This window comes from Aristolochia californica, unplaced genomic scaffold (assembly GCF_029961685.1).
Source record: "Aristolochia californica isolate CCGP_79_NKW_82.1479 unplaced genomic scaffold, dmAriCali1.0.hap1 SCAF_2, whole genome shotgun sequence".
In the NCBI taxonomy this organism is placed as follows: Eukaryota; Viridiplantae; Streptophyta; class Magnoliopsida; order Piperales; family Aristolochiaceae; genus Aristolochia; species Aristolochia californica.
The window spans coordinates 5891983-5916321 of NW_027181881.1; the positions used below are offsets into that span (position 1 = coordinate 5891983).

Sequence of the window (24339 nt, forward strand, 5' to 3'; positions counted from 1 at the left end):
AAGAGAGGTGGAAGATGGGTTCAAGCCCACAAACCAAGGAGAAGGCCCACATGTGGTGGCATGATAGTAAATAAAGAGTCATCTAAAAATGATGACATTGATGTAATTACTTTAAGTTTTAGGGGGAGGGTTAGGATACAAGTCCATTATCCTAATCTTTCTCCTCTTTTCTCCAAATTCGTCACTCTTCCTTTTCTCTTCCTAAAACCTTTTTTCCACAACTTTTCTTCTTCTTCTCACACCTTAATCCTCTTCTATTGTGATTATACATTATGGAATCCTAAGTTTCAACATAGTATCGGAGCGGGCAATGATCTAAGATGTAAAAGAAGAAGAAGATGGAGAAAAAGGGGAGGAAGAAGAGGAAGAAAAAGAAAAAGAAACAAGTGGAGTTTCTCGTTTTTCCTTTATTCTTCATTCCCAATTCATATTTTTTATTAGATTTTTAAATCTCTTATCCTATGTTTCATATAGAAAATTATATATCGTTGGAAAGATATTTGAGTTTAGTTTCTAACTCAAAAAATAATTATTGAGATCGGATTTTTCTAGAAAGAGAAATTGACATATGAAGTAGAAAAGATCAATTAGCAGAAAAGTTTCGTACAACAACAAAAAATTTCAACTTTCAAGTCATTTAATGCCATCAAGAACAGACTTTATATGGAGAATTATATATCAAAAGAAATATATATAAATCTATTTTATTACCTATGTAACCAATTCTTATTCTGAGGTTTTTAGATGAAGATATCAATCACAGAAGAGTCAATGGTCATGCTGGCTAAAGAAGAAATAGTACTCAGTTCAGCTAGATTACAAAGTCCAAAATCTATCATATTATTTATCTCAAAAGAAGTATATTTTATAAAGAGAAGTTATACCTGGTTGAAATGTATTTAATTTTAGTTTCAAAAAGAGAAATTTCATGTCAATCTGATCTATATTTAAGAAGATATTCACATTGGAATAATCAAAGGTCATGCTAGTACTATTACATGCAAAAATTCGAATTTAAGCCCATTTTTTTGCTTCACTTTTTCAGTTGTTGTTATTGATCAACAATATCAGGAAAATGTATCATGATCTACCCTTGGAAACTTTTTGTTTGTTAACTAACAATATTTGGAAAAAATATTTAGAAGATCATCTTATTTTCAGGAACCTTCCTTGATTTATTTGTCGTAGAGAAGAAATATTCCTATTTTGAATTATGGCAACTTCCCAAAAAAGTAGTTATTTGATTTAATACTGAAAATTACTGAAGTATCTATGTAAGAAGATTTTGATCTAGGATTGGATTGAAAACGTGTGTTTCTTCTTTGGTTATGAAAAATCCTTGCAGTATATTAACAACATGTTGGTGTAGCACTCGGATTACTTATCCCCTTATCACTAAGTGAAATCCCTTCAAGCTATAACTGGACACTTATGTCATTGGATGTTAATTAGTTGGTTTAATATGGCTAACTCTCAGTTTGGTGTCCGAATTAATCATTGATGCACTAAGCGTGAAAACATCATCTATTACTGTTTTATTCACTCTTCTCTGTTTTTGAGAAGACCTTTCAACTGCTCTCAGATCCAACAACACTCAGTTCAGTTATTTTTTTTAAGAAGATTAATAACACTTAGTTCAACTTATTGGCAGCTTAGTACTCAGTTCCAACTTATTATTTGGTGCACATCTTCCTTATTCAAGGATGAGCTTGCTATATATTCTCTCATGTGTCCTTATTAGGGGTGGCATTGAGCTGAGCCGAACCGAGCCCGAACTTGCCTATGTTCGAGCCGAGCTTGATTTAAATATTTCGAACTCAAGCTCGAACCGAGCTGAGCCTCGAGCCTAAAATTGTTATCGAGCTCGAGCTCAATAATTTTAACCGAGTTTTAGCTTTAGCTGAGTTTGAACTCCACCTATATGTAAAATTTTGCATAAAATACATGTCAAATAAATTGTATATAAAATTATCTACACACTGCATAAAATTATTCAAAAAGTTGCATAATTTTGTATAAAATTTATTAAAAAATAATTCTCCTGCAAAAAATAAGCAGTTTTGCCTTTTCTCTCTCTCTCTCTGACAATTATTGACATTCAAAATTTCCACGTCCATTATTCAACTAAAAAAGAAGAAGAGATTATTCATCTAGACATTTTGAATAAGGTACAAAATGTTCTCACGTAAGAGAAGCATATGATGTAACAAATCAAAAAACACAGATATGTATGTTTTTGCTTAGAAGATCCCACAAGAATACGAAATAGTAGTATTTACCTGATTAAATTGGTTAGTATTTGACGAATCCTTAACACATCACCAACAACCGAAGACAAAAAGTTGAAGAACAATCAACATCTAGAAAATTAAATAGTAAACTTATGCGGGCCATAATTTAGAACAGAAAAAAATAGATTTGGCATCAAAATATTTTCTAAATCAGTATCTATTAGACTATGCTATTATTGCTACTTAAACCCCTGTATGGCTTTCTCTGTGGTCCACTCCCATCGAAACGGAGGAGACGACACCGGACCAGGAATGGGTGCCAGCCCGACTCATAGCCTCAAACGAAACAGCCTAAGATCAACGGAATATAGCAACACAACCACACAACTGAGATCAATCGAAGACGGCAACACAACCACATACAAAAAAAAAGTTTGTGCTTTATTGACGGAAAATACGAAGGAGCAGAAGAGATTCTATTCCTTCTTTCTAATCCCGCGAAATTGAAAGATGGCTCATCGGAAAGCTTGGAAGCCCTTCACAACCTGAAACGGAGGAATCCATAGCTTGGCGACCTCTCGTACTCTGCCTGATCCGATGTTGTCTCCTTTGGATTTATTGGATCTAGCCGATGGAATACCTTTTGAACCTGCTCGATTTTGAAGCCTCGAGTTTTGAATCCATAGCTTGGTGACCTCTTCCCTCTTCCCCCTGATTCATGAGAAGCTATAACGAAAATATCGAACTTGAAGTCGAACGGTTGAACAAAGTCGAAGATGACTCATTGACTCCCGCCTCCTGGGCCGCTCGTTAAGTTAATGAGCTAGCTCATGAGCTTTTGAACCAAACCATGGTTCGGTCGAGTTCAGCTCGTTAATTTAAATGAGCCTCATCTCGATCTCGAACTCGGTTTGAGATCCAAATAAACCGAATCGAACCAAAATGATTAGGCATAATATTAACCATTGAATATATACACCTCGACGATGGTGTTACAAAGTGGAACCCACCATGAGAACTTGAGATGACATGATGGGTCATCACACGAGCTGGCATGAGTTGGAAGATTTGATGATCAAGTGGGACCACAATGATAACCACGAGCTGATATCCTTATCACATGAGTTGGAAGATCAAGTAGGACCCACCATGATAACCACGAGTTGACATCCTTATCACATGATCACGTGCCTCATAGAAGAGTTCTAGTTTGAGTTATGTTAGTATTCTAAATATGTTGAGTTATTTAATTATGATAGACTTACCTTTAAGAGTTATAGTTTAGGTGTAATTAGGAGAATGTTAGTCTAATTGTATTTAGATTCTACTACTTTACTCTACTATAAATAAAGGTACTTGTACTCGAATTATAATAAGAAAGATAAGTAGTTCTCCACTTCTCATCTCGTGAAGTTTTCCTCTCTAGCCTAAACTCTTTTTTCTTTTTTTTCTCTTCTCTCCTCTCTACTGGAGAGCTCTCTCTCCCTCTATTTTTCTTTCTCCCTTACTCACCTTACTTGAGATTTCAATAAAGGGGTCCTAATTTCAACAAATGGCATTGACTCAGTCGTGCCCAATCTTACTAAAGCTCATAGTTGAGCTTGAGTCTCAAGCATTACTTTGTGACTTACAATTTCTCTTTTTCTCTAGGTGTCACTTTTTTTTTTTTTTTATAAATTTTCTTATGTCTCTTTTTCTCTTTAAAGGTTTGCTACCTCTTTTCTCTTAAAAAACAAAGGGGCATTAATGTTAGTGGGTTTAGAATTGTTAATTAGGAATTCTTTCATTTTTTTTGTATGAAATTTAGAATAAATATTTCTAGAATATAGAATTCTAGAGTCTATGTGACAATTGACAGTCTTATATATTTCTCTAAATAATATGAATATCGTGTAAGTATAACTAATTGGATACATCATAATAATTGAGATAAATATTAGTTAATCAAAATAATGTAGTGATATTATTCATATTTCCACATATTACTAAATTTTCTACAGTAATAAGAAATTTATTATTATTTAAAATCTATTAAAACTATTATTATTTAAATTGAATAAATTTATAAAATATTAAATAAAAGGATAAAATATTATAAATTTAAAATTAATTTGTTTAATAATTTAGTCATTTATATAATTTGTATAAAGTAAGAACTTAAAATTATAATTATTTGATCATATTGATTTAAGTGAGTGAATTTATTTAAATAAAGTTAGATATATTTTAAAAATTATTTTATAATATATTTAAACTATTTAAATACTTAAATATTTTTAACATAATTTTAAAATTATTATTTTTATTATAAAATAAAAAATAATAATTATATTTATTTGGCATATTTTATCATATTTTTTTATCATTTTATTAATAATAAATAAAATATGTTAGGTAGACTTAGGTCCATACTAATATTTTTTCCTAGGTTAAATGGTTGCATTAATTTAAATAAAGTGTAATATGTTTTCAACTTAGTTATCAAATAATAATTTAAATCATTTAAATTAATTATTTAAATAGTATGATATTTAATTTCTAAAATTTATATTTATTAAAAATAATATTAAATTTTTCTTATTTTGCTTTTGTCTTTTTATTTTATTTTGAGTTTTTGAAGAACTCACCAAATTTCAAAACTCTAGGATCAGTGTTGATGCCTTATTTGAAAGAAGTTACATTCATCTTTCCATTTGTACGCTTGGATTGCTTTTCCTGAATTACTTCACTTTCAATGTCAGATTGATGCGTTCACCGATTCTCCAATTGCCGGTAATCCGGCGGCCATGTGCTTCCATGGGCGGCGACCTCGGGTAATTACGAAAGCGTTGAATGCTGCTTTCATGCTCAATGTGAAGAAAACTTCGGGCGGTGACTTGACTGTATGTCTGTGTCTTCATTTCTTTGCTAAATTCTCGGATGGATCGATAAAACTGCATTTTCTGCATTCCCAATATGTAAATTGGTCTTTTGGTTCTTCTTGCTCGTGCAATTTCTGCAACAATAAAAATCATAAACCCAGCGCTCGGGTAATGAGCTTTCTCGTAACTAGTTGGATTGTATGAATGTTGGTCATAATGGATTGATGAACTCAAAGCATAGGTGCTACAGGGATTCCTGTTATTTTCTAATTTCATTTTCTGTCATTTGTGTTTATTGATCAATTTAAGCAGCAAGACAGAACTACAAGAGGGGAACGATTAGCAAGTTATGAATCAATGAATCTTTCATCTGCTTTATTTCTTTAGATGCTCTGAGCATTTTCTCAACCTGGTTTCCTTCTGCCCCCAAAAGAAGGGTAGTATAGACGAGAAATGGCGACAACCTACATGTCTATGCTGTGAAAATCACGCCCAGGAATAAAGACGAGGGAGCGAAGAATGATTGCGTTTGCACTTTCGTGATCGACATCGAAATTGCAATCGAAATAAACCGCCGCCTCTTTTGCATTCTTCAGGAATAAAATAGAATTGCTTAGAACAATGATCTCAGAATTGCCACTACCAACTTACTTCAAATGATATGTCGCCGTCTTTTTAGGTGAAAAGCATGGAAGACAGTAGATATAACTAAAGAAAAAGAAGAGAGAAAAAGATGTTGACCCATTACCTTCCGCAATGAACTTTACTGTAGATGTTGCTCATTGTATTAATGGAGATAAGAGAGAAAACGTTTTTACTAACTATACACAAGGTTAGTGGCTTTACAGTATTTCATAACAGAAAGGAGAAGATGATTGAAAACTAAAAATGAAACAGAATGGATAATTGGAGATTGACAACTACAAAAGAGAGAAGAGAGAAGAGAGAAGAGAAGGCTTTTCCTTTTTTGTGTGTTCGTATTATTATAAGGCTATAATAGTCGATTAAGCTTTGGAATGGAAAACCCAAGTAGGATGATGCACTATTGAGACTCAGAAAAGATTGGGGCAAAGGTGGATGGATGCCAAGCGGAGTCACGGAGAGAAGCCACTCGCTCGGCTTCTGCGAAGGTGTACAATATCCGGATCGATCGGTAGATTTGTACGGGAATATCAGTAGACGACCACGTGGCGTACGCGGTGGATCAGATCTTCTGGAAGTTCCACTTCTCTGTGGCCCGACAAATCTGAGATGACGCTTTGTTATTCCTGTTGTCAAAGGAAGAAACCGTCGCTCCAACCAAAAGTCTAAAATGGCTCTCCTGCTCTCTTCTACCAAATGCCCTGCTACGTTTCTTCTCTGGGTCGCCTCTCCTGAATCTTAATCTTTTGTACTTTTATGACCTGCTTCTTCTTCTTCTCTCTGTAAGACATGGGTCAATCCGTGAGCCATAGAAGAAGACATGATCAACGACCCCAAAGCTACCCTCCTCAACTCATTTCCTCGTCATCAACAACCCCCTCACTTCTTCCGCCGCCACCAGCACCTCCACTAGCTCCCCAGCCACCGCCACCTCCCCCTCCTCCCAATTACGTCTTCGCGGCGAATGCGCCTTATCCTTCACCTCGCTACCCTTTTCCTGTGCCGCCTGCGCCGTTTGGCTCACAGTATCCTGGCTCTTATGGGGGTGCTTATAGGTATGATGGCCCCCCTACGGGCCAGTTCAACTACCCTTATTACGCTAATCAGACTGGTAGCGGTTGGGTTCAGTTTCGGCCGTCTTCTTCCTCCCCTTGGCCTGTCATTCCGCCGCAGCCTCCTGCCCCATATGTGGAGCATAACAGGGCCACAAAGGTGAAAAACGTTATTAACGTCCGTAAAGAGACGATTCGGATGGAAGTGGATGACGAGAACCCGGATTACCATCTGGTGTCGTTCACTTTCGATGCGGTAGTGGATGGGAGGTATGAGCTGTCTCTTGTTGATGTTATTACTTTCACATCTATTAATTGTTTTTTTCAAACTCGATTGATTGCTTTGGTGGAGATTTTGGACTAGGTTTTGTCCCTGCTAGATCTCGGATGATCTGGATGACTAGGATGTATTATCCGAACCTTATATAGTACCGTTGGAATTGCCTCCCTGTGTTATCCCTCTGGTTAGAATTGCTTCCTTATGTTTTTTCCCTATGATTTACTGGGTTCTTGGTGTGCCCCGGTATGTGTATGAATTTTGGTTGTAGGTATTGTTCACCTTCTGTTGGATATTTATTTAAGTTAATTGCAATGAGAACAAAGTCTGCTATCCTTTTTTCCCCATTTGGTTTTATGGGTGTTGTTTGGTGAGTTGTTCTTTTCTTTGTTTTGCTTGAATAGGTTCTGTGCTAAAGGTGAGAAATCTGCTGATTAGTAGAAAAAGGAAAAAATCTGTTGGTTAACCTTGTCTAAGAGAAGAACTATGCCAAGGTTTTGAACAAAATAGAGACATATGAATCTTTCTAGATTGACCAATATACATATTGACTGAAAAACAAGAGAATATAGATTGAAGGTCATGTTACACTGAGACAAGCGACCTTCTCTGACAGGATATTCTTTTGCTTTCTAGGCTCTATTGTATAAGAGGTGGTGATCGAATAGGAAGTTAGTTCAAATGTGGAATGACATTGGTGGAGATTGGCATTTCGAGCTTTTTGATTGACAAATGCTGAGAAGGATGAAAGCTGAAGGTCATGGTCTATGGTGCTATATTATTGGAATGAATTGGAGAAAATGAAGGTGGTGGAAGAAAATATGGATATATGACTAGAAAAGAATAAGACTAGAAATGGGTGTCATGGACAATAGTTTGCAGTATAACAAACAGAATAAAATTGAGAGAGTTGTGTGAAATGGTGTACCTTTGTTGAAGCCTATTATGCACCAGGAAGGGGGTCTTGTCGTTATCAGTTGAGGGACTGAGAACAAATAGAGGAGGCCAAAAGCGCATGCTTGGAACTTTTGAGAACTACTTGAAGAAGGATAATTCAAGGATGTAGTACGTTAAGGGCAGAACAGAAACTTTTGATTTAATTTTTGCCATTTCTTTAGTATTTATCTCAAAGTTTTGCCATTTATGTCCTAATCCAGTACGGCATTATTAAACCTTTGCATGTGAGGTAGCTTAGACATGGTCAATTTTGGGGTAGTGTATTAAAGTTTAAGTTGGTTTCCTGTGTTGAATGCTTAGCATCTGCGCCTTGGTTAACTCTGCTTCTATCTGCAGTAATTTCAAACTGAATGCTGTAATAACCTGGTTGCAGTTGAAAGTGGTTTAAGCATGCCCTCGTTTTTAGGACTCGTATGTTTTGTTTTTAGGCAAAAAAAAAAAAAAAAAAAACATACAAGTCCTAAACTTGGTGCTTCTGGCGTTTTGGAAGGTATATTTGCTGGAGTGTTAGATATCTTTAGCTGTAAATAAAACACAAGAGCAGAGATATTTTTTGTTTTTTTGTTTGAAGAAAATTATATGATTTTTTTTTGTCATAAATAGCAATAGCTAGCTGAGTGAGGGGAAAGTCGATAACCCAAATGGGAAATGGAAGCAGGAAATACAGTATGAGAATAGCCAGGCCATGACAAAAAAATAGTATCACATACTAGATTTCATAAATCTGTATTAACATGTTAGAATTTCTACAACATGTGGAATTGTGTCTGAATACAAAGAATGAAGGGTGGGGGACTTTCTTCCACTGTCTTCTGTGAGCTGAAGCTTGGCCTCTCTTGTTTGCTGCATTACTCATTATTAAATTGAAGGAAATCTCAATGCATTGAAAAATATATATATTGAGCATGTAGGAGACATGCTAATGGACTCTCTTTATTAGCTTTATTAAATTTCCTTTTTCTCTTGCTTAAAAAACAAAAACAAAAAAATCTTAATGCAATGTTTTGTGGCAAGTTCTTGATGGACAGTTACAAATGCTTGGTTCTTTTGTGTAGACTGATGCACTTATCTATGAACATGTAGAGGAGTAGAGCATAAAGGTACAATTTATCTCTTATTGGTGGATATTACTGAGTTCAAATTATGTCCCCTACCTAAACCCTGGAGTTTAGGCAAGAGGTGTAATATCCACTTTTGAACATGTATTTACTCATGGAGTCCTTGTGTTTCACATACATTTGTTATTATAGAAATGCTTCCCTCTAGGTTCTAAACCATTGAAATAACACTTTCTCAATTTCAAAAAGAAAAAACTTACTTTTTACCTTACTGGGGAGTTTCTTTCTTTTAACTTTTTCAAAACTTGGTAATTTCAGTAAAGAGAGGAAAGTTTGGGAACAAGGTAGAAGCCTAGATACCATAAAATGCTGACCGATGGAGTAAATCATTAGTATACGTATCGTCTATGCAACTCCAGATGTGAGACACAGATATTTGATTAATGGATGAGGCAGAGATGTCTTGATTTAGTCAAAATGCATAAGCCAACTTATGGGGATTTCTGAATTTGATTGTTTCAAGTGAAATTGTTCATTGAAGTGGGTTCATCCCAAGAAGAAAAGGATTTAACTTTGTTTCTTCCAAGATATGTAAATTTTTCTGCATACAAACCTTTGAAGGAGCTTAAATTTACTCGTTGAATTCCATTACTATCACATTAATTGCAGTGAAATTAGAAATAGGTACTATCTTTTAGTTGGCAGAAGTTAACTGTCTTCTGCTAGTCAGGGAACTTTTGATGTACTGTTTTTAAATTGTAAACCTTTTGTTAAATCAACATTTCAATGCCTATTATGAACTGTGATTATAAAACTGTGACTAGATGCCTGCACTGGACAATGTTAGAAACTGTTTGTATCATGTATTTTGACTTGATACTTGAGCCCCTTGTTTCTGTATTTCTCGTCTCTGTCTTTTGATATCCTGATTATTGTAATTAGCTGCCTGTTGACACAAAAATACAAAACAAAGTGACCTACAACAAGAGAAGAGATTGTAGTAATCATTGGTCTTCATAAATTAGTCTTTTCATTTGTGTCCGGTACTTCTTTTTTAAACTGTTTTGTTCTTTTCTTTCTTCCAGTATTACAGTCTACTACTTTGCAAAGGAAGGTGAAAATTGTAGCTTCTCTCCTCTTTACCTTGATATTGTTCCAGTGAGTGTACCTTTTCAGAAAGGATCAGGGCAGAAATTCCGCCAACCTTCTGGAACTGGAATAGATTTTGGCTTCTTTGCGTTGGACCAGCTGTCAAAACCATTAGAAGAAGATGCATACCCACTTGTAATCTCTGCTCAAGCACCGAGTCCTGAAGATGGACAGTTCGGTGAGCCTCAATCTACTTCTGGTAGTGCTCAGATCACTCAGGCAATCCTTGAGAAGAGGAATGATGAACATTTCCAAGTGAAGGTAGTCAAGCAGATACTGTGGGTTGATGGGATCCGTTATGAGTTACGTGAGATTTTTGGTATTGGCAACTCAACAGAAGAGGAATTTGATGATAATGGTTCTGGAAAAGAATGTGTTATTTGCATGTCTGAACCAAAAGACACGGCTGTGTTACCCTGCAGACATATGGTAAGAGCCAGCAAAACAGTTCTTCTTTGTTCTATTTACTTGTGTTGTCTTTTTCTTCTGTTGCTGATCACTCAAGTCTTTGATATCGATAAGCAAGCTAATTCCTAATTGTGATACAGAGTATAAAGATCTCAGATCTTATGTATACAAATAAACATAGAAAAAAGTAAAAGGGAAGAGGATTTCAGCAGGCATATCATCTTAAGAGGATCCTATGTGAGATGTGGTGGTCAGCTAATCAAAAGCCATCATGAATTCATAGAGTGAAAATATCAATAATTAAGGAGTAGTTGTCAATTTGCAACTTTTAACTAAAGTCTGTCAAAGTAACATTAAAAAGAAAAAGAAAGCTAAGGCCTTTTGACGGGTTCAGGTTACGATGACATTGATCTGGTTTATGTGGATAGACCACTGAGGTATAATAGAGATTTAGTGGTAGTTTATATGCTCCTTGGGTGCCGCAGATAATTTATCTTGTTGAGTTTACTTTGGGATGATCAATCGAATTCTATTAGTTTTGTTTCCTTTCTTTATATCACTGATTCTTAAATTCCAATGTTTCAGTGTATGTGCAGTGAGTGTGCAAAAATACTGAGGTTTCAGTCAAATAAATGTCCCATATGTAGGCAGCCTGTTGAGCAACTCATTGAAATCAAGGTGAAGAAGGATGAGCAGTGAGAATTAGTATGTTCAGATTTTGGTATAGTAGTAATACAGGTTCAACCTGTCACCCATGCACAATATGATTTTTTAAATCTTTATTTATTTTCATACTTACACCTTATGGTGTTGAATTTTTGTTGTATAGTTTTATGTGAATGTGTATGTATATTAACAGTGTCAGACCCTATCTTTGCAAGGATGGCTGTAGTCCCTAGTTCATCTTCACCTGCAACCCAATTTGGACATGGTAAAAAGTGTTATCAAAATAGTCTCAGGAATGATGAGTGGCTTAATGTTTGTGTCTCTCTGTGACTCTTGACCTGCAGAGACCAAAAGGGAGCCCCTTGTTGGAGGATTAAAGTTCGGTTCGACCTGTAATTCGTGGTCTCTTTATATGGCAAGTAACGATGTCAGAATCTAAAGGAGAAGCTGTCTCTCGCAGCAGTGCTGTTGCTAGAGAAGTCGGTAAGGTATCTCTCCCAACTGTGTCCAAGCTGGAATCTTTGCTTTTGTCGGAACCAACACAGTAAACCCCTTGAAGCACATGATCTCTTTGGTTGAATGATCACAAAAGTGGGTCTTCATAATCATTAGTTGAATACTTTTTTACATCCCAAAGAAAAAAAAGAAGAAATTCTAAGCGCCTTGTTTGAAAAGGAGAAGACACAAATAAGTCTGAGAAAGTAAAAGGGCAGTATCAGTCTGTATGATATTTTGTAGTGTTCGATGAAGCATCATCGCCATCGTCTGCTACAAATCCGGCTTGACAAAAGCAGGGATGGACATCGCCGACCGTCATTTTCGAGAACTCCAAAATGGATAACCAGTGGCTTCAATTCTCATCGACTTCGCCCATCGCCACCCAATTTGGAACACGACAACTCTGTGGCTTCCCGGGGTGCTGAAGCTGTCGATCTTGTTGCTTTAGAGGTCAACCGCCATGTCACTGTGGTGTCGATGGAACTATCTATTTCCTGTTTTTTACTCCGACGAAAAATTCAGAAGTGATTGATCGCGGCGGGGACGATGAAAACCGATGAAGTGTCTCTTACCTACTCTGTTTTCTCATACGAGAAGAAATTTTCTGAAAGGTGGTCCTCCAGTCAAATTTATGATCGCCTTCACGGATACTTCAATCTTCTAAAACGACAGAATATGACATACTTTTTGAGCTTTTATTTATGGGTAATCATAGCTCCATGTCTGCTTTTGGACGCTGTTTCTCTGTGAATTCTTCTTTTTCTCTCTAGTGTTGATCCCAATATCTGTTCATGTTTCACCTTTTGTTTCGGAGAGAGAAAAAGAGAAAGAGAGCATTTCCCCACAAACCTAACTAGTTGAAAACGGTGCCAGGGCAAGAAGAAATTGGCACATGAAGTCGTAAAAGAGCTTGATTGATTTGAACTCCTGGGCCATGCACACCCTCCTCTGTTTGGATGGTGCCACTGTATGATAAATCAATCACAACTAATACGGTAACATGGTTAGGGTGGTTGGTTTCCACCCAAATCGCCATCACCATCTTTGTAACCTCATCTCTGTCGTCTCAACCCCAACCCGATCACCATCTTTGAGAGGGAAAAAGACACTTTTAACATGCGTGACAAGCCAAAAGGCTAAAAACAGAGTAGAGTAACTTGAATTGGCATCCTTGCTGCAATCTTAAGTGATTGACAATTGTGATATGAACTGATTGAGAGACGTGACAATATTAATGATTAGAAAGGGAATAGTTCAATTATTGGAGAAACTCGTGGTTGAAAAACCAACACAATCTTTGTCCCATTTTTCTTTTATCCTAACCTTCCCAACCACTCCCAAATATATATATGACTCATCTCTAGTGTTGTGTTTGGAACAAAGAAAAAGAGGAAAGAAAAGAGGTTTATGTTCTCTTGTTTAGATGTTTATCGAAAATGGGAGAGAAAATAAAAGAAAATTTTAGTTTCTCTTGTTTCGATATATGGGAGAGAAAATAAAAAGAAAAAATAGTAAATTATAAATTTTTGTTCTTCCCAAATTTTATCATTTTTTGAGAGAATTTATCAACTAAGAGATTGATTTTCTCTCTTATTTTTTGTTTCTCTCAATGATTCTCTACTACAAAACAACAGAAAATAATTTTCTCTTTTTTTTTTTTCTTTTTTTTTATGGATTCCAAACCGGCCCTAAATCTCCGAGTTTTAGGGATATTAATTTTTTTTTTTACGAGTTTTTCCACTTCATTCATAAACCCACCTCTCTACGTTTTTTCGGTTTAGATCAGGTTTCCTACGAAATATTTTCTTGTTTCAAATTAATCCCTTTAAAACTATTGTTCTTTATTGTGTCCATGTGTAGGAAATGTGTAGTAGTATCCTAGGAAAAACTAAAAATATTTTTCTCTATTTAAAATTTTAAAATCATAATTTGGAATCTTATTATTACTTTACTCAAAAACTACCTAGAGATTTAAAAATATTTTTCTTTGTAGTTAGTATTTGAGGCATTTTATTTGAAGATCAATTAATCATTTTTTTAGGAAAAATAAAAATCACAATTTATGCATAAGTTCATCGAAGAAATTTAATTATATATTAAATTTTAATAAATTATTATTAATGATCAATAGCAAAATTCATGAATATCCTATTATATATAACATAGTAATATTAAAATTAATTTTTTATGTTTTTATTTAATAAATTTTATTATAAATGTAAAATACTTTTATATTTTATATTAAATATTAAAATATAATCATATATAAATAAAATTTTCACAAAAAGAGTAAGGAAATTATTAAATTTTTATTTATATTATAATTAATCTAAATATAAAAAATTAATATTAAATATATGATTTATTTATATATTTATTTATATATGCATGTTGGTGATGGCTCATGGTGGGGCTTTGCAAGGAGAAAAAAAAAGGGGTGGAGGGCTCTCACCAATGAATCATTTGATAATGCATAGCTACTAGATTGTATCATCCTTATGTTGTAGTTATTATTATTTTTATTTATTTAATCAACAATAATAAATTATAATATAAAATAATATTATTAAAATAATTAATATTAATTAAAGGCTTACTATTATTTGTTAATATCATTAAATTTTAAACTTAATTTTATTAATATTAATAAATAGAAAATTATAATTAGATAAAAACATATTTAAAAAAATATTAAAAAATATTTATTATCTATATTGACTCCGGTTGCAACTCAGAATCGAGCTTTACGTAGACCCAGGAGTAAAGGACGAATATTTTAAATGTGAGGGATATAAAAGTAAAACGCTAAGGAAGCCCATTTGTCTCATGGGCTCTGTTGTTTGGGTCAGAGAGTGAGAAGGGGGTAAAAGGGGGTTTTTAAAGTAAATCTGGAAAAAAACACACAAAAAAGGGAACGAGGGGAGTTCAGTCCTACACCATCTAACGGTGCTCATTTAATGGCATTCTGACACAGTCATTTCCCTTTTATTATTGTTTCTGATAACTAAATCGACTTTGATTTGCTTAAGAGGCTTCACGCCGGCTCTCTCTTTAAAGCCTAGCCGATCCCAATTTAATTTTATTGTTTCCATTAAAATAACCCGAAACGAAACGGAAATACATAAATAAAAGGGCAAAAGGGAGAAGTTACAGCTGCCTCTCTGTCTCTCTCTCTGTCTCTCTCTCTCTCAGATCGAAACGCATTCCAGAAATGGTGTAGTGGCATTTTAATGTCTACCCACCACTTCTCCTTCTCTATATCTGGACTCGATAAACTAAACCTGTAAACCCTCTTGTCCATATTTTTCTCCGTTTCACCTCACTCTCTCTCTCTCTCTCTCTCTCTCTCTCTCTTTTTTGGTCTCTCTGGTTGAAGGAAACCCACCAAGAAGAAAATCTCCTTCTGTCATTCACTCTCTTCTTTTCTTCGTGCCGTTTCTGACTCTCCGTCAGAATCTCTTGGCTTTTTTATTTCTTTCTTGTCTTTGGTTTTGGAACTCTTCTTCGGTGGACGGAATGAGTAAAGAAGAAGATGTTAAGTTTTTGAAGATCCAGGTACTCTTTAGTTTTGCTTCTTCTTAACTCAAAATCACTTTTTTTTTATGCCATTCGTTTCCGCAAGTGACGGGAGCTTGTGTTTTTGTTTCCTCTTTGTTGTTTTTTTCTTTATTTCCTTGCGTTTCTTCGATTTGCAGACCTGCGTTCTTAAAGTGAACATACACTGTGATGGATGCAAGCATAAGGTGAAGAAACTGCTCCAGAAAATTGAAGGTATCCCCTCCTTTCACTTGTATTTCACTCTTCTGGTTTTCATTCTTCAAATGACTGCCGGTTAAAAATTTCTAGCTTTTTAGAAGTCAGATCTGCTTCATATGGCAAAAGATTCACATATATGCAAGTAAATTTACGTTTTTTTTAACGTGACATATCACTTTTTCTATTCCTAGGCTACTGGTTTTTTCGACAAATTGGTAGGTGATTGGTCGATATCTGCACTTTTTGAAGTTTCTGCTACTTTTTTTTTTTTTTTTTCCTGGCCGTCTTCTGTAGTTTTCACTTCACGGTTTTCAGATTTTCCTATCCAAGGATTTTCTCTGCAAGAGTCTTGAAATGGTCTATAAATTTCAGCATTCGTCAATGGGTAGTTTTCAGCCTTTTCGTCATCTCACTGATACTCCCTTTGGTGGCACTGTCTTTAGGTGTCTACACAACCTCAATAGATGCAGAACAGGGGAAGGTGACTGTTTCGGGCAATGTTGATCCAGCTACTCTCATAAAGAAGCTCGCAAAATCCGGCAAACATGCAGAGCTGTGGTCTTCCGGGAAGGGTGGCAACCACAACAACAACTTCAATAACATCGGTCAGCTCGGCAAACAGTTTCAGAACATGCAAATCGATAACAAAGGTCTAAAGGATGCTAAATCTCAAAAGGGTGGTAAAGACCAGAAGGTCCCCCAGCAGCTGCTGCCACAACAGCCACAACAGCTGCATCAGATGAAGGGGTTGAAAGATATGAAGCTTCCCCAATTCAAAGACCTGAAGCTTCCTTTCAAAGACCAAAAATCAGTCAAGTTCAATTTGCCAGAAGATGAATATCTAAGCGATGAGTTTGATGACTTCGATGATGAGGACCTAGATGATGATTTTGATGACGACTTTGATGAAGAAGAGGAGGTCATGAAGTTGAAAGATAACAAGATGAAGCCCATGAACGGCCCCGGTCCGGGTATGCCTCTCATGAATCCCCATGCCATGCTTCCTGTAAATGACAAGAAAGGCGGTGGCGGTGGGAATGGTAATGGCAACAAGCCCGTGCAAGTGCCTATTAAGGGTGCAAACAACAACGACGGTAAGAACGGTAGCGGCGGAAAGAAAGGTGGAGGAAATCCGCAGCCAAACCAGAATCCTAATCAGAACCAGAACCAGAACCAGAATCAGAACCAAGGTGGGGGCGGTGGCAAAAACGGCGGTAAAAATGGAGGCGGAAATAACAAGAACCCCCCTACCGTGCCCAATGGCGGTGGCGGTGGCGGTGGGAACAACAATCCCCAAGGAGGTGTTAAGAAGGGCGGTGGGCCACCCAAAGATATGGGTCAAGGGTTTCACGAGATGGATTTGAGGGGTAGCGCAGCTCCAATGGCCCAAATGGCCCAAATGGTGCACGGAAACATGCCACTCCAACAGAATATTCCGGCCGTTCAAGGATTACCGATGAACGCGGGTGGGTACTTTCAGGGTGCAGGGCCGGAGATAATGGCAGGCAACCCCTACCACCAGCAGTACTTGGCGGCAATGATGATGCAGCAGCAAAGACAGAACGGAGGGGAGCGGTTTCAACAGATGACGTATGCTCGGCCGCCACCGGCGGTAGCCTACGCGCCGTACATGCCCCCGCAGTATCACCCGGCGGCGGCCCCGGAGTACGCCCACTTCTTCAGTGACGAGAACACCAGCAGCTGTTCCGTGATGTGATCGGAATATTCTCCCCGTCCGTTTGTGTTGCTTTTGGTGTGTAGGGGTTTGTTTTGGAACGGTGATCAGTGACTAAGGAGAGAGAGAGAGAAAAAAGGTGGGGTTTATGCAAAATCTGTGGTTTATACTTGGAAAATGTGTTAATTCTTAGCCTTTCTTCCCTTTTATTTTTCTGTTTTTCCCCTCTTTTAAGTCAAATAGTTGATATTATTATATAAATCTCTCTTTATATATATATATATATATATTGGAATATAGATCTATTAAAAAAAAATATTAGGGTTTAGGGTTTATGGGTTCTTCTTATGATGTGAAGACAATGTACTGAGAGGTTTTTTTCTTGTTTTTTATCAGATGTGTCAATATGTGTTTATAAACTGGAAATAAGAAATGGCAACAATTCTCTTTTCTTCCAATTCTTGCTTCAATTTCTTGATTGCTTAAACCTCAAATTATTTGAAGAGCAGTTCAGACCAGCATCAAACCCCTCATTTTTACTAAAATAATTGCTCATGTCACCCTCAAATGATACCTAATAAAATTCCTTCGTGTGGGCCCATCCCCACAGGGTCCCATCTTATCCTGTGGGCCCAACCCTTCCTTATTCATGATTCCACTTTTTTTTTTTTTTTTTTTTTTAATAAAACTTTGGTCATAAAGTCAAAGACGGAAATATTATTTAAAAAACGGGGAGAATGAATGTTAAGAGGGAATCACATGGGAGTGCATAGGGATGGGCGTCGGCGCAAAACCACATAAAACCTCACGAGACCTCCCTCTCATTATTCGTTTCTAACTCATAATTTCGACCCCCCTTGTTAGGGAGAAAATCCTGGGATTTGATGAGGGAAGCAACCAGCAGGCGTAGTAGAATCAATGACAATCATAACACTTTTGCTTTTCTTCTTCTCCTACCCTTTTTCTCTCTTTCAGACCCTCAGATTTCACTCATTCTGCTCTCTGCTCCTTTTTTGGTCTGAACCATGAATTCTTGTTTACGGGACAAGGAATAGGTTCTCTCCTCTCTCTAAATACAACAAAAATGCCTGAATAATCGAGAAGAGGGCTTTCTGGCAAATAATACCTCCACCATTTGGTAGTGGAGTAGTCACAGCTTTCTGGCAAATGCTGAGTGACCGTCATGAAAGCTTAAAACAGTAGTTGCCATCAGGGAAAAAAAAAAAAAAACAATTAAGGCTTTAGGGATGAACAGCCAAAATGAAGCTTAACTCCAGACGCATGGAATCAGCTTTTTTAGATTTTTTTAGTTGTTTAATCTTTTCAGTAATCCCGTGATCCTCTTCTGTGATTCCCCGTGAAGCTACAGCTTGTCCGGCCCAGGATTTTTCTCTGATTATGCCACCGTGAATGCATTATTGAATGAGAAGAAAGAGTAGAGGAAGACAACTTTATTCAGTCTATGGTCGAATGATATAGAATAAGTGGGTTTTGTTTAGCGAATCATTTGCCAGAACCAGGAAAGGTCCCCAGAAAAAACTACTCTAAAACACTATCTAGATAAAGCAGGTGAGTGTAGCCATCATAACGTAGATTTTTGTTTTTGTTTTTTTTTTTTTTCAGAAGAATTAAAAAAGAAAAAAGAAAAAAGGGGAATGGACACAATCATCTGTTCGTTCACATGGCCAATCGGACAAGTTCATCATCGATTAGATTAATCTAATGTACTTTACGAACTTGTACTTTACACAGATTGGCCGGAAACCTTCTTGGATGGTTCTGTCGATCTTGACTGCACAGCCAATATTTGATTATAAAAGAGCAGATTAGGCGCTTCATACCCAAGTACACTGTACGGAGGAATTCTGGAGTGGTGATACCACAGCATTTCATATCTACTCTGTTTGGAGGTCTGTCCAGGGGGCAAGAATCAAAACATTTTTTAATTTTTGAGTTCTTCCACTTAATGGTGATGTTTATGAACTTAGTGTTGCTCTTTAATGGCGACGGTACTTGCATTTATTTAGTTTTTTTTTTTTTTGTTGAATCTGTGGAACCAAGGTGGTCTTCTTTGTTGTTGTCGTGAAATGGGCATGAATCCAAAATGAAGCTTCTGATCGTATGCGCTTTTTCAAAGAAACCGACCAATTTGTTTTCTCGCGACGAATCTCAGAATTAAAATATGACGTTCTTCCAGGAGTCTTTTGAAGTTTTAAGAGGAGAGAGAGAGAGAGAGAGAGAGAGAATTGAGTCGTACTCAGCAGAAGATTTGGATTCATTTTGATGACTTTTTTTACAGCTGCCCAGCTTTTACTACCTGTCATTCTTCCAAGCGACAGCTATAGCACTTTTGAGTAAGAGTTTGGACCTTCTTCATGTTTGAATTTCCTGAATCGTCTTCCTCCTCTCTTTTATTGCAGGAACACAGCCCTGAGTCCCGTCTCCTGACCCCTCGCCCCCCTCGCTCTTGTTCAAATTAAAAACCCTCCTTCCAGCTTTTAAAAAAGTACCCACTAGTCACCAAAAGCCAAATTAGCCAGACGAGTTTGAGTTTCTCTTGTGGTCATTGTTTTCGGCAGTTTATTGCTTGGAGTTTGAACTTTGGAACAAGCACATGAAAAAGCCGAGAGCTTATCAAGAACGATAATAGTTCTCAGGGGATTTCGTGGATGCTGACCGCACCTTCATTTCTCAATTAAAATAACAAACTTTATACTGAAGAGTTTAGACAACCAAACCCCGTGTGGGTGGACACCATAGATTATTAAAAAAAAATGGTCGAGAGAGAGAGCGAGGCGAGCGAGAACTGGAAACTACGTCAAGGAATCTCTCGCAACCCTCTCTGCGTCGAGGCAGTACAAATCACAGAAATTGAGATTATACTTGTGCCGCAAAGGTTGAGACAGCGGAGTCCCGCAGTTCGAAACTGTTTCCGGTTTGTATGAGGCAGAAGTGGCTTATTTAATGGGGGAATCACGTGGACGGGGAGCGATCAGAGAGTATATTTCAAGAGGAGTAAACTGGAGAGGCAGGAAGCAGTGAAGAGTGTTGAGTTTCCGAGAAGAAAAAGGCTTGGATTGGAGTTGGGAAATGAGAGCGAGATAGGCTAACGTGCTAATCTACACTCTCTCTCTCTCTCTCTCGGGAATGGTCGAGAAGAAATTCTGAGCTCTGCTCTTTGACCTTGGGGGCTTTAACCTGGTTATTAATTTCTGACTGCTCCACCACGTTGGTTTTTACAGTCAAACTAGTACACTCCACATGAGTCTGGATCTCGGGTGAGCTGAACGAGACCTGCAAACTTCTGAATTTCTGCAACTCTTCTGCTCTGCTCTCGCTGACCTTGTGTCCTTCCCGGTCGACCAACGGCCTTTTCAATAAGGGGAGTGAATAGGTGGGCGTCCCTTTTGGAGGGGGAGGGGCTCCTACATGAGCGAAGCAGGTCCTCTCTCAATCCCACGCCTTTGCACCCAACACTTTATTTGAAAAGAAGTTAACTCTGGTTCCATCATTTTTCTGGTTTAATTCCAAGTTTCTCTTGCAGGTGACACCATTTGAAGAAAACGATAGATCGACTGAGATACCCACCCAGTATCCGAAACGCGTTAAATAAATTAATCTTCTCTCCCTCGTCGTTCATCTTTGTCGAATCACAGCAAGGTATCGGCAACAGCGGAATGAAAATGATGGCGAGTCTAATCTTAATGAGTGGGTTAGAACTTGTAAATGAAGTCTGTTTAATGCGAAGGGCTCCAGATTAGATAAATCTGAAACCTGAAACCGCCATGAATTTAAAGGCTTTCTCCTCTGTCTTCATTACCACTTCCATTGAAGCCGGTCCAGGAATGAACTATCATCTTTCTTTTCTTTTCTATTATGAGATCCTCACCGTTGGATCATCCCGTCCACGGTTGTACTTCCTGTGTCGGTCCCCCCCCCCTTATTGGATTATCTCTTATCCTCGGATTTAGAAAAAATAAGAAGAGAAGTTGGAGAGCCGACTGCGGATCGGAGCCGAGCCGAGAAGCTGTGAGGCGGTAGCATTCATTAACGGCGCTGTCTGCCGTCTCAACGGAATCTGATAGTAACGTGGACCCACCAACTGCGTACACGCCTCATTATTACAGTCCGTCTCAGGGCGAGACACACAGCGTGTAACTCCTCGGGTCACTTGGACCGTCCACGTATAGACGATGCCGCCTGACTGGGCCCGGATCATGCGGGGATCCCGTCATGCGCCCTGCGGGGGGTGTCAGAGCTTGCATGGTCAACCCACAATGCAACGGCTTACACAAGGCACAAGGGAGTTGCACGAAGATGCTAAAATACCCTCCTCGTTTCCATATTTTACAATATCGGATTACGAAATTTTAAAGTGGAAAGGGTCCGGTTGTTAGCGCCTTGAGGTAATGGCACATGTGAGGAGGTAGACAATACATGTGACGAGCCTTATCACTTAGGTGTAACGCCCACACCACTCATTCCTGCCCGCTGGAGTGTCCATGCGGGCCCCAATCCTTAACCATGTCTTCTCTCCGGTTTGGCCAAAAAGAATACTTTCCCACTTTGTCACTTCAGGGCCCACATATGTGCTCTTTTCCTATGGACATGGATCCCTGCAACACGGGGATATTTTTTTAGCGGATGGGAGCTGGTACTTGTCACAGTATCCATGAAAAATATCTAACTAAACAACAAAGTCTACCAGCTCACATGAACCTAAATCCATAAATGTTAGATATTTAAAAAATGCATGTATATATGAGGGTAACTAAGGGTGAGTAACTCAAAAATACTACTTCAATTATTTTTATATTTTTTTATTCACATCACCGGCTTAAATAACCGTTTTACAGAATATATACAGAGGAATTATGAGTGATCCACGGGATTACACAATCACCGGATTTACAGAATATTTATATGATTTCTCTTTAAGGGAAAAAATCTCAGAGTAAATCTTAACACTCCCCCTCAAATTGGTGCATAGATATCACTCATGCCCAACTTGTCAAGATAATTGTTAAAAGCTCGGTAAGACACTGCCTTGGTTAGCACATAGGCAAGCTGATCCTCAGATCTAACATAAGGGACTTCAATGATCCTTGCTATTAACTTTTCTTTAATAAAGTATCTATTATATACAGAGGAATTATGAGTGATTCACGGGATTACACAATCACCGGATTTACAGAATATTTATATGATTTCTCCTTAAGGGAAAAAATCTAAGAGTAAATCTTAACACTCCCCCTCAAGTTGGTGCATAGATATCACTCATGTCCACTTGTCAAGATAATTGTTAAAAGCTCGGTAAGACACTGCCTTGGTTAGCACATAGGCAAGCTGATCCTCAGATCTAACATGAGGGACTTCAATGATCCTTGCTTTTAACTTTTCTTTAATAAAGTATTTATTAATTTCAACATGTTTAGTTCTATCATGTTGGACTGGGTTATGGGCAATATCACATGTTGCCTTACTGTCACAGTATAATTTAGGACTTGTCTGCTCAATATGTAGTTCTTGTATCAGATCTTTGATCTATAATAATTCACATATTGCCTTGGCCATTCCCTTGTATTCGGCTTCAGCTGACGATCTAGTCACCACCTCTTGTTTCATACTTCTCCAAGTGACCAAATTTCCACCTACAAATGTAAAGTATCCAGATGTAGACCATCGATCCTCTATTGGCCCAGCCCAATCGGCATCGGTATAACCTTCAATTTTCAAGTCATCTCCCTTTTTAAATAAAATTCCTTTCCCTAGAGATGATTTCAAGTAGCGCAGGATACGGTTGACGACATTCATATGTTCTTCACTTGGAGAGTACATAAATTGGCTAACCACAGTTAGAACATAAGCTAAGTCTGGTCTGGTATGTGCAAGATATATTAACCTTCCAACTAGTCTCTGATAACGTTCCTTGTTAGCAGGGACTTAATCTGAATGTGTTCTCAGTTTCAAATTTTCTTCCATAGGAGTATTGATTGGACTACATGCTGTCATACTAGTTTTCTTCAATAAATCCAAAGCATATTTTCGTTGAGATAGAAAAATTCCCTCTTTGGATCTTGACACTTCAATACCCAGAAAATATTTTAAGTAGCCAAGATCTTTCATTTCAAACTCTCTAGCAAGATGACTGTGCAATGCTTTTTTTTTCTTTTGGATCATTCCCAGTTACTATCATATCATCAACATACACAATAAGAGTTGTGATGACTTCCTTGTTATATTTCAGGAAGAGGGTATGATTTGAGTTACTTTGCTTGTATCCGATAGATTTCATAAAATTTATGAACCTTCCAAACCACACCCTCAGGGTCTGCTTCAAACCATATAGGGATTTCCTCAGTTTACATACTTGTTTGCATCCTTTGTTTTGCATAATACATCTAGGAGGTAATTCCACATATACTTCTTCTTGGAGATCTCTGTGCAAAAAATGCATTTTTAACATCAAACTGATATAAGGGCCAGTCAAGATTCACAACCAGAGATAGTAGAATCCGAACAGTATTGATTTTGGCAATTGGTGCGAATGTCTCCATATAATCGATCCCGTAGGTTTGAGTATATCCTTTGGCAACAAGCCGTGCTTTGAACCCTTCAATGGTACCATCAGCTTTATATTTAATGGTAAATACCCACCTGCATCCGACTGGTGTCTTTCCTACAGGTAGGTCAACCACTTCCCATGTTGAATTTTTTTGGAGGGACCTCATTTCTTCATTCATGACTTCTTTCCACTTAGAATCTTTCAAGGCTTCCTGCACACTATTAGGAATAGATATAACAGATAATTAATTTACAAATACTTCATTTGCCTTTGACAATCTATGATAAGACACAAAATTATGCATGGGATACTGAGATTTAGAGGTGAGAAGAGGTTCATAATTGACTCTACGTTTTCCTCTTGTGGTTCGATGAGGTAGCACTCTTATTTGAGTTTCGTAACTTACCTGAGGCTCAAACATGGACTCGAACTCAGAAGACAATTGACTCATTGATACATTATGAAGGGGAGAAGATGTTGGCTAAGACTCTGGTTGCATCACTTCCATCTGGTCTTGTCTGTCTCCATCCTGTGAAGATGACGG

At 37.4% G+C, this 24339-nt stretch overlaps 2 protein-coding genes across 2 annotated transcripts; both read left to right on the forward strand.

The window, feature by feature from the left end:
* Nucleotides 1-6230: 6230 nt before the first annotated feature.
* Nucleotides 6231-11622, forward strand: LOC137957311 (probable E3 ubiquitin-protein ligase LUL4). The gene is made up of 3 exons (XM_068805066.1): nucleotides 6231-7056; nucleotides 10164-10656; nucleotides 11221-11622. The coding sequence occupies exons 1-3, from the start codon at nucleotides 6524-6526 to the stop codon at nucleotides 11332-11334; spliced, it is 1140 nt and encodes a 379-aa protein (XP_068661167.1). The 5' UTR covers nucleotides 6231-6523; the 3' UTR covers nucleotides 11335-11622.
* A 3369-nt stretch (nucleotides 11623-14991) lies between these two features.
* Nucleotides 14992-17688, forward strand: LOC137955838 (heavy metal-associated isoprenylated plant protein 33). The gene is made up of 3 exons (XM_068803007.1): nucleotides 14992-15354; nucleotides 15495-15570; nucleotides 15999-17688. Exons 1-3 carry the CDS (start codon nucleotides 15316-15318, stop codon nucleotides 17270-17272), a joined length of 1389 nt encoding a protein of 462 aa, XP_068659108.1. The 5' UTR covers nucleotides 14992-15315; the 3' UTR covers nucleotides 17273-17688.
* Nucleotides 17689-24339: the final 6651 nt, after the last annotated feature.

Bases quoted from the DNA above. Each gene is read 5' to 3' on its own strand.
- LOC137957311 (XM_068805066.1), top strand. From the start codon at position 6,524: ATGGGTCAATCCGTGAGCCATAGAAGAAGACATGATCAACGACCCCAA. The intron at 7,057-10,163 runs GTATGAGCTGTC...TCTTTCTTCCAG, and splicing joins GATGCGGTAGTGGATGGGAG to TATTACAGTCTACTACTTTG. The intron at 10,657-11,220 runs GTAAGAGCCAGC...CCAATGTTTCAG, and splicing joins TGTTACCCTGCAGACATATG to TGTATGTGCAGTGAGTGTGC.
- LOC137955838 (XM_068803007.1), top strand. From the start codon at position 15,316: ATGAGTAAAGAAGAAGATGTTAAGTTTTTGAAGATCCAG. The intron at 15,355-15,494 runs GTACTCTTTAGT...TTCGATTTGCAG, and splicing joins TTAAGTTTTTGAAGATCCAG to ACCTGCGTTCTTAAAGTGAA. The intron at 15,571-15,998 runs GTATCCCCTCCT...CACTGTCTTTAG, and splicing joins ACTGCTCCAGAAAATTGAAG to GTGTCTACACAACCTCAATA.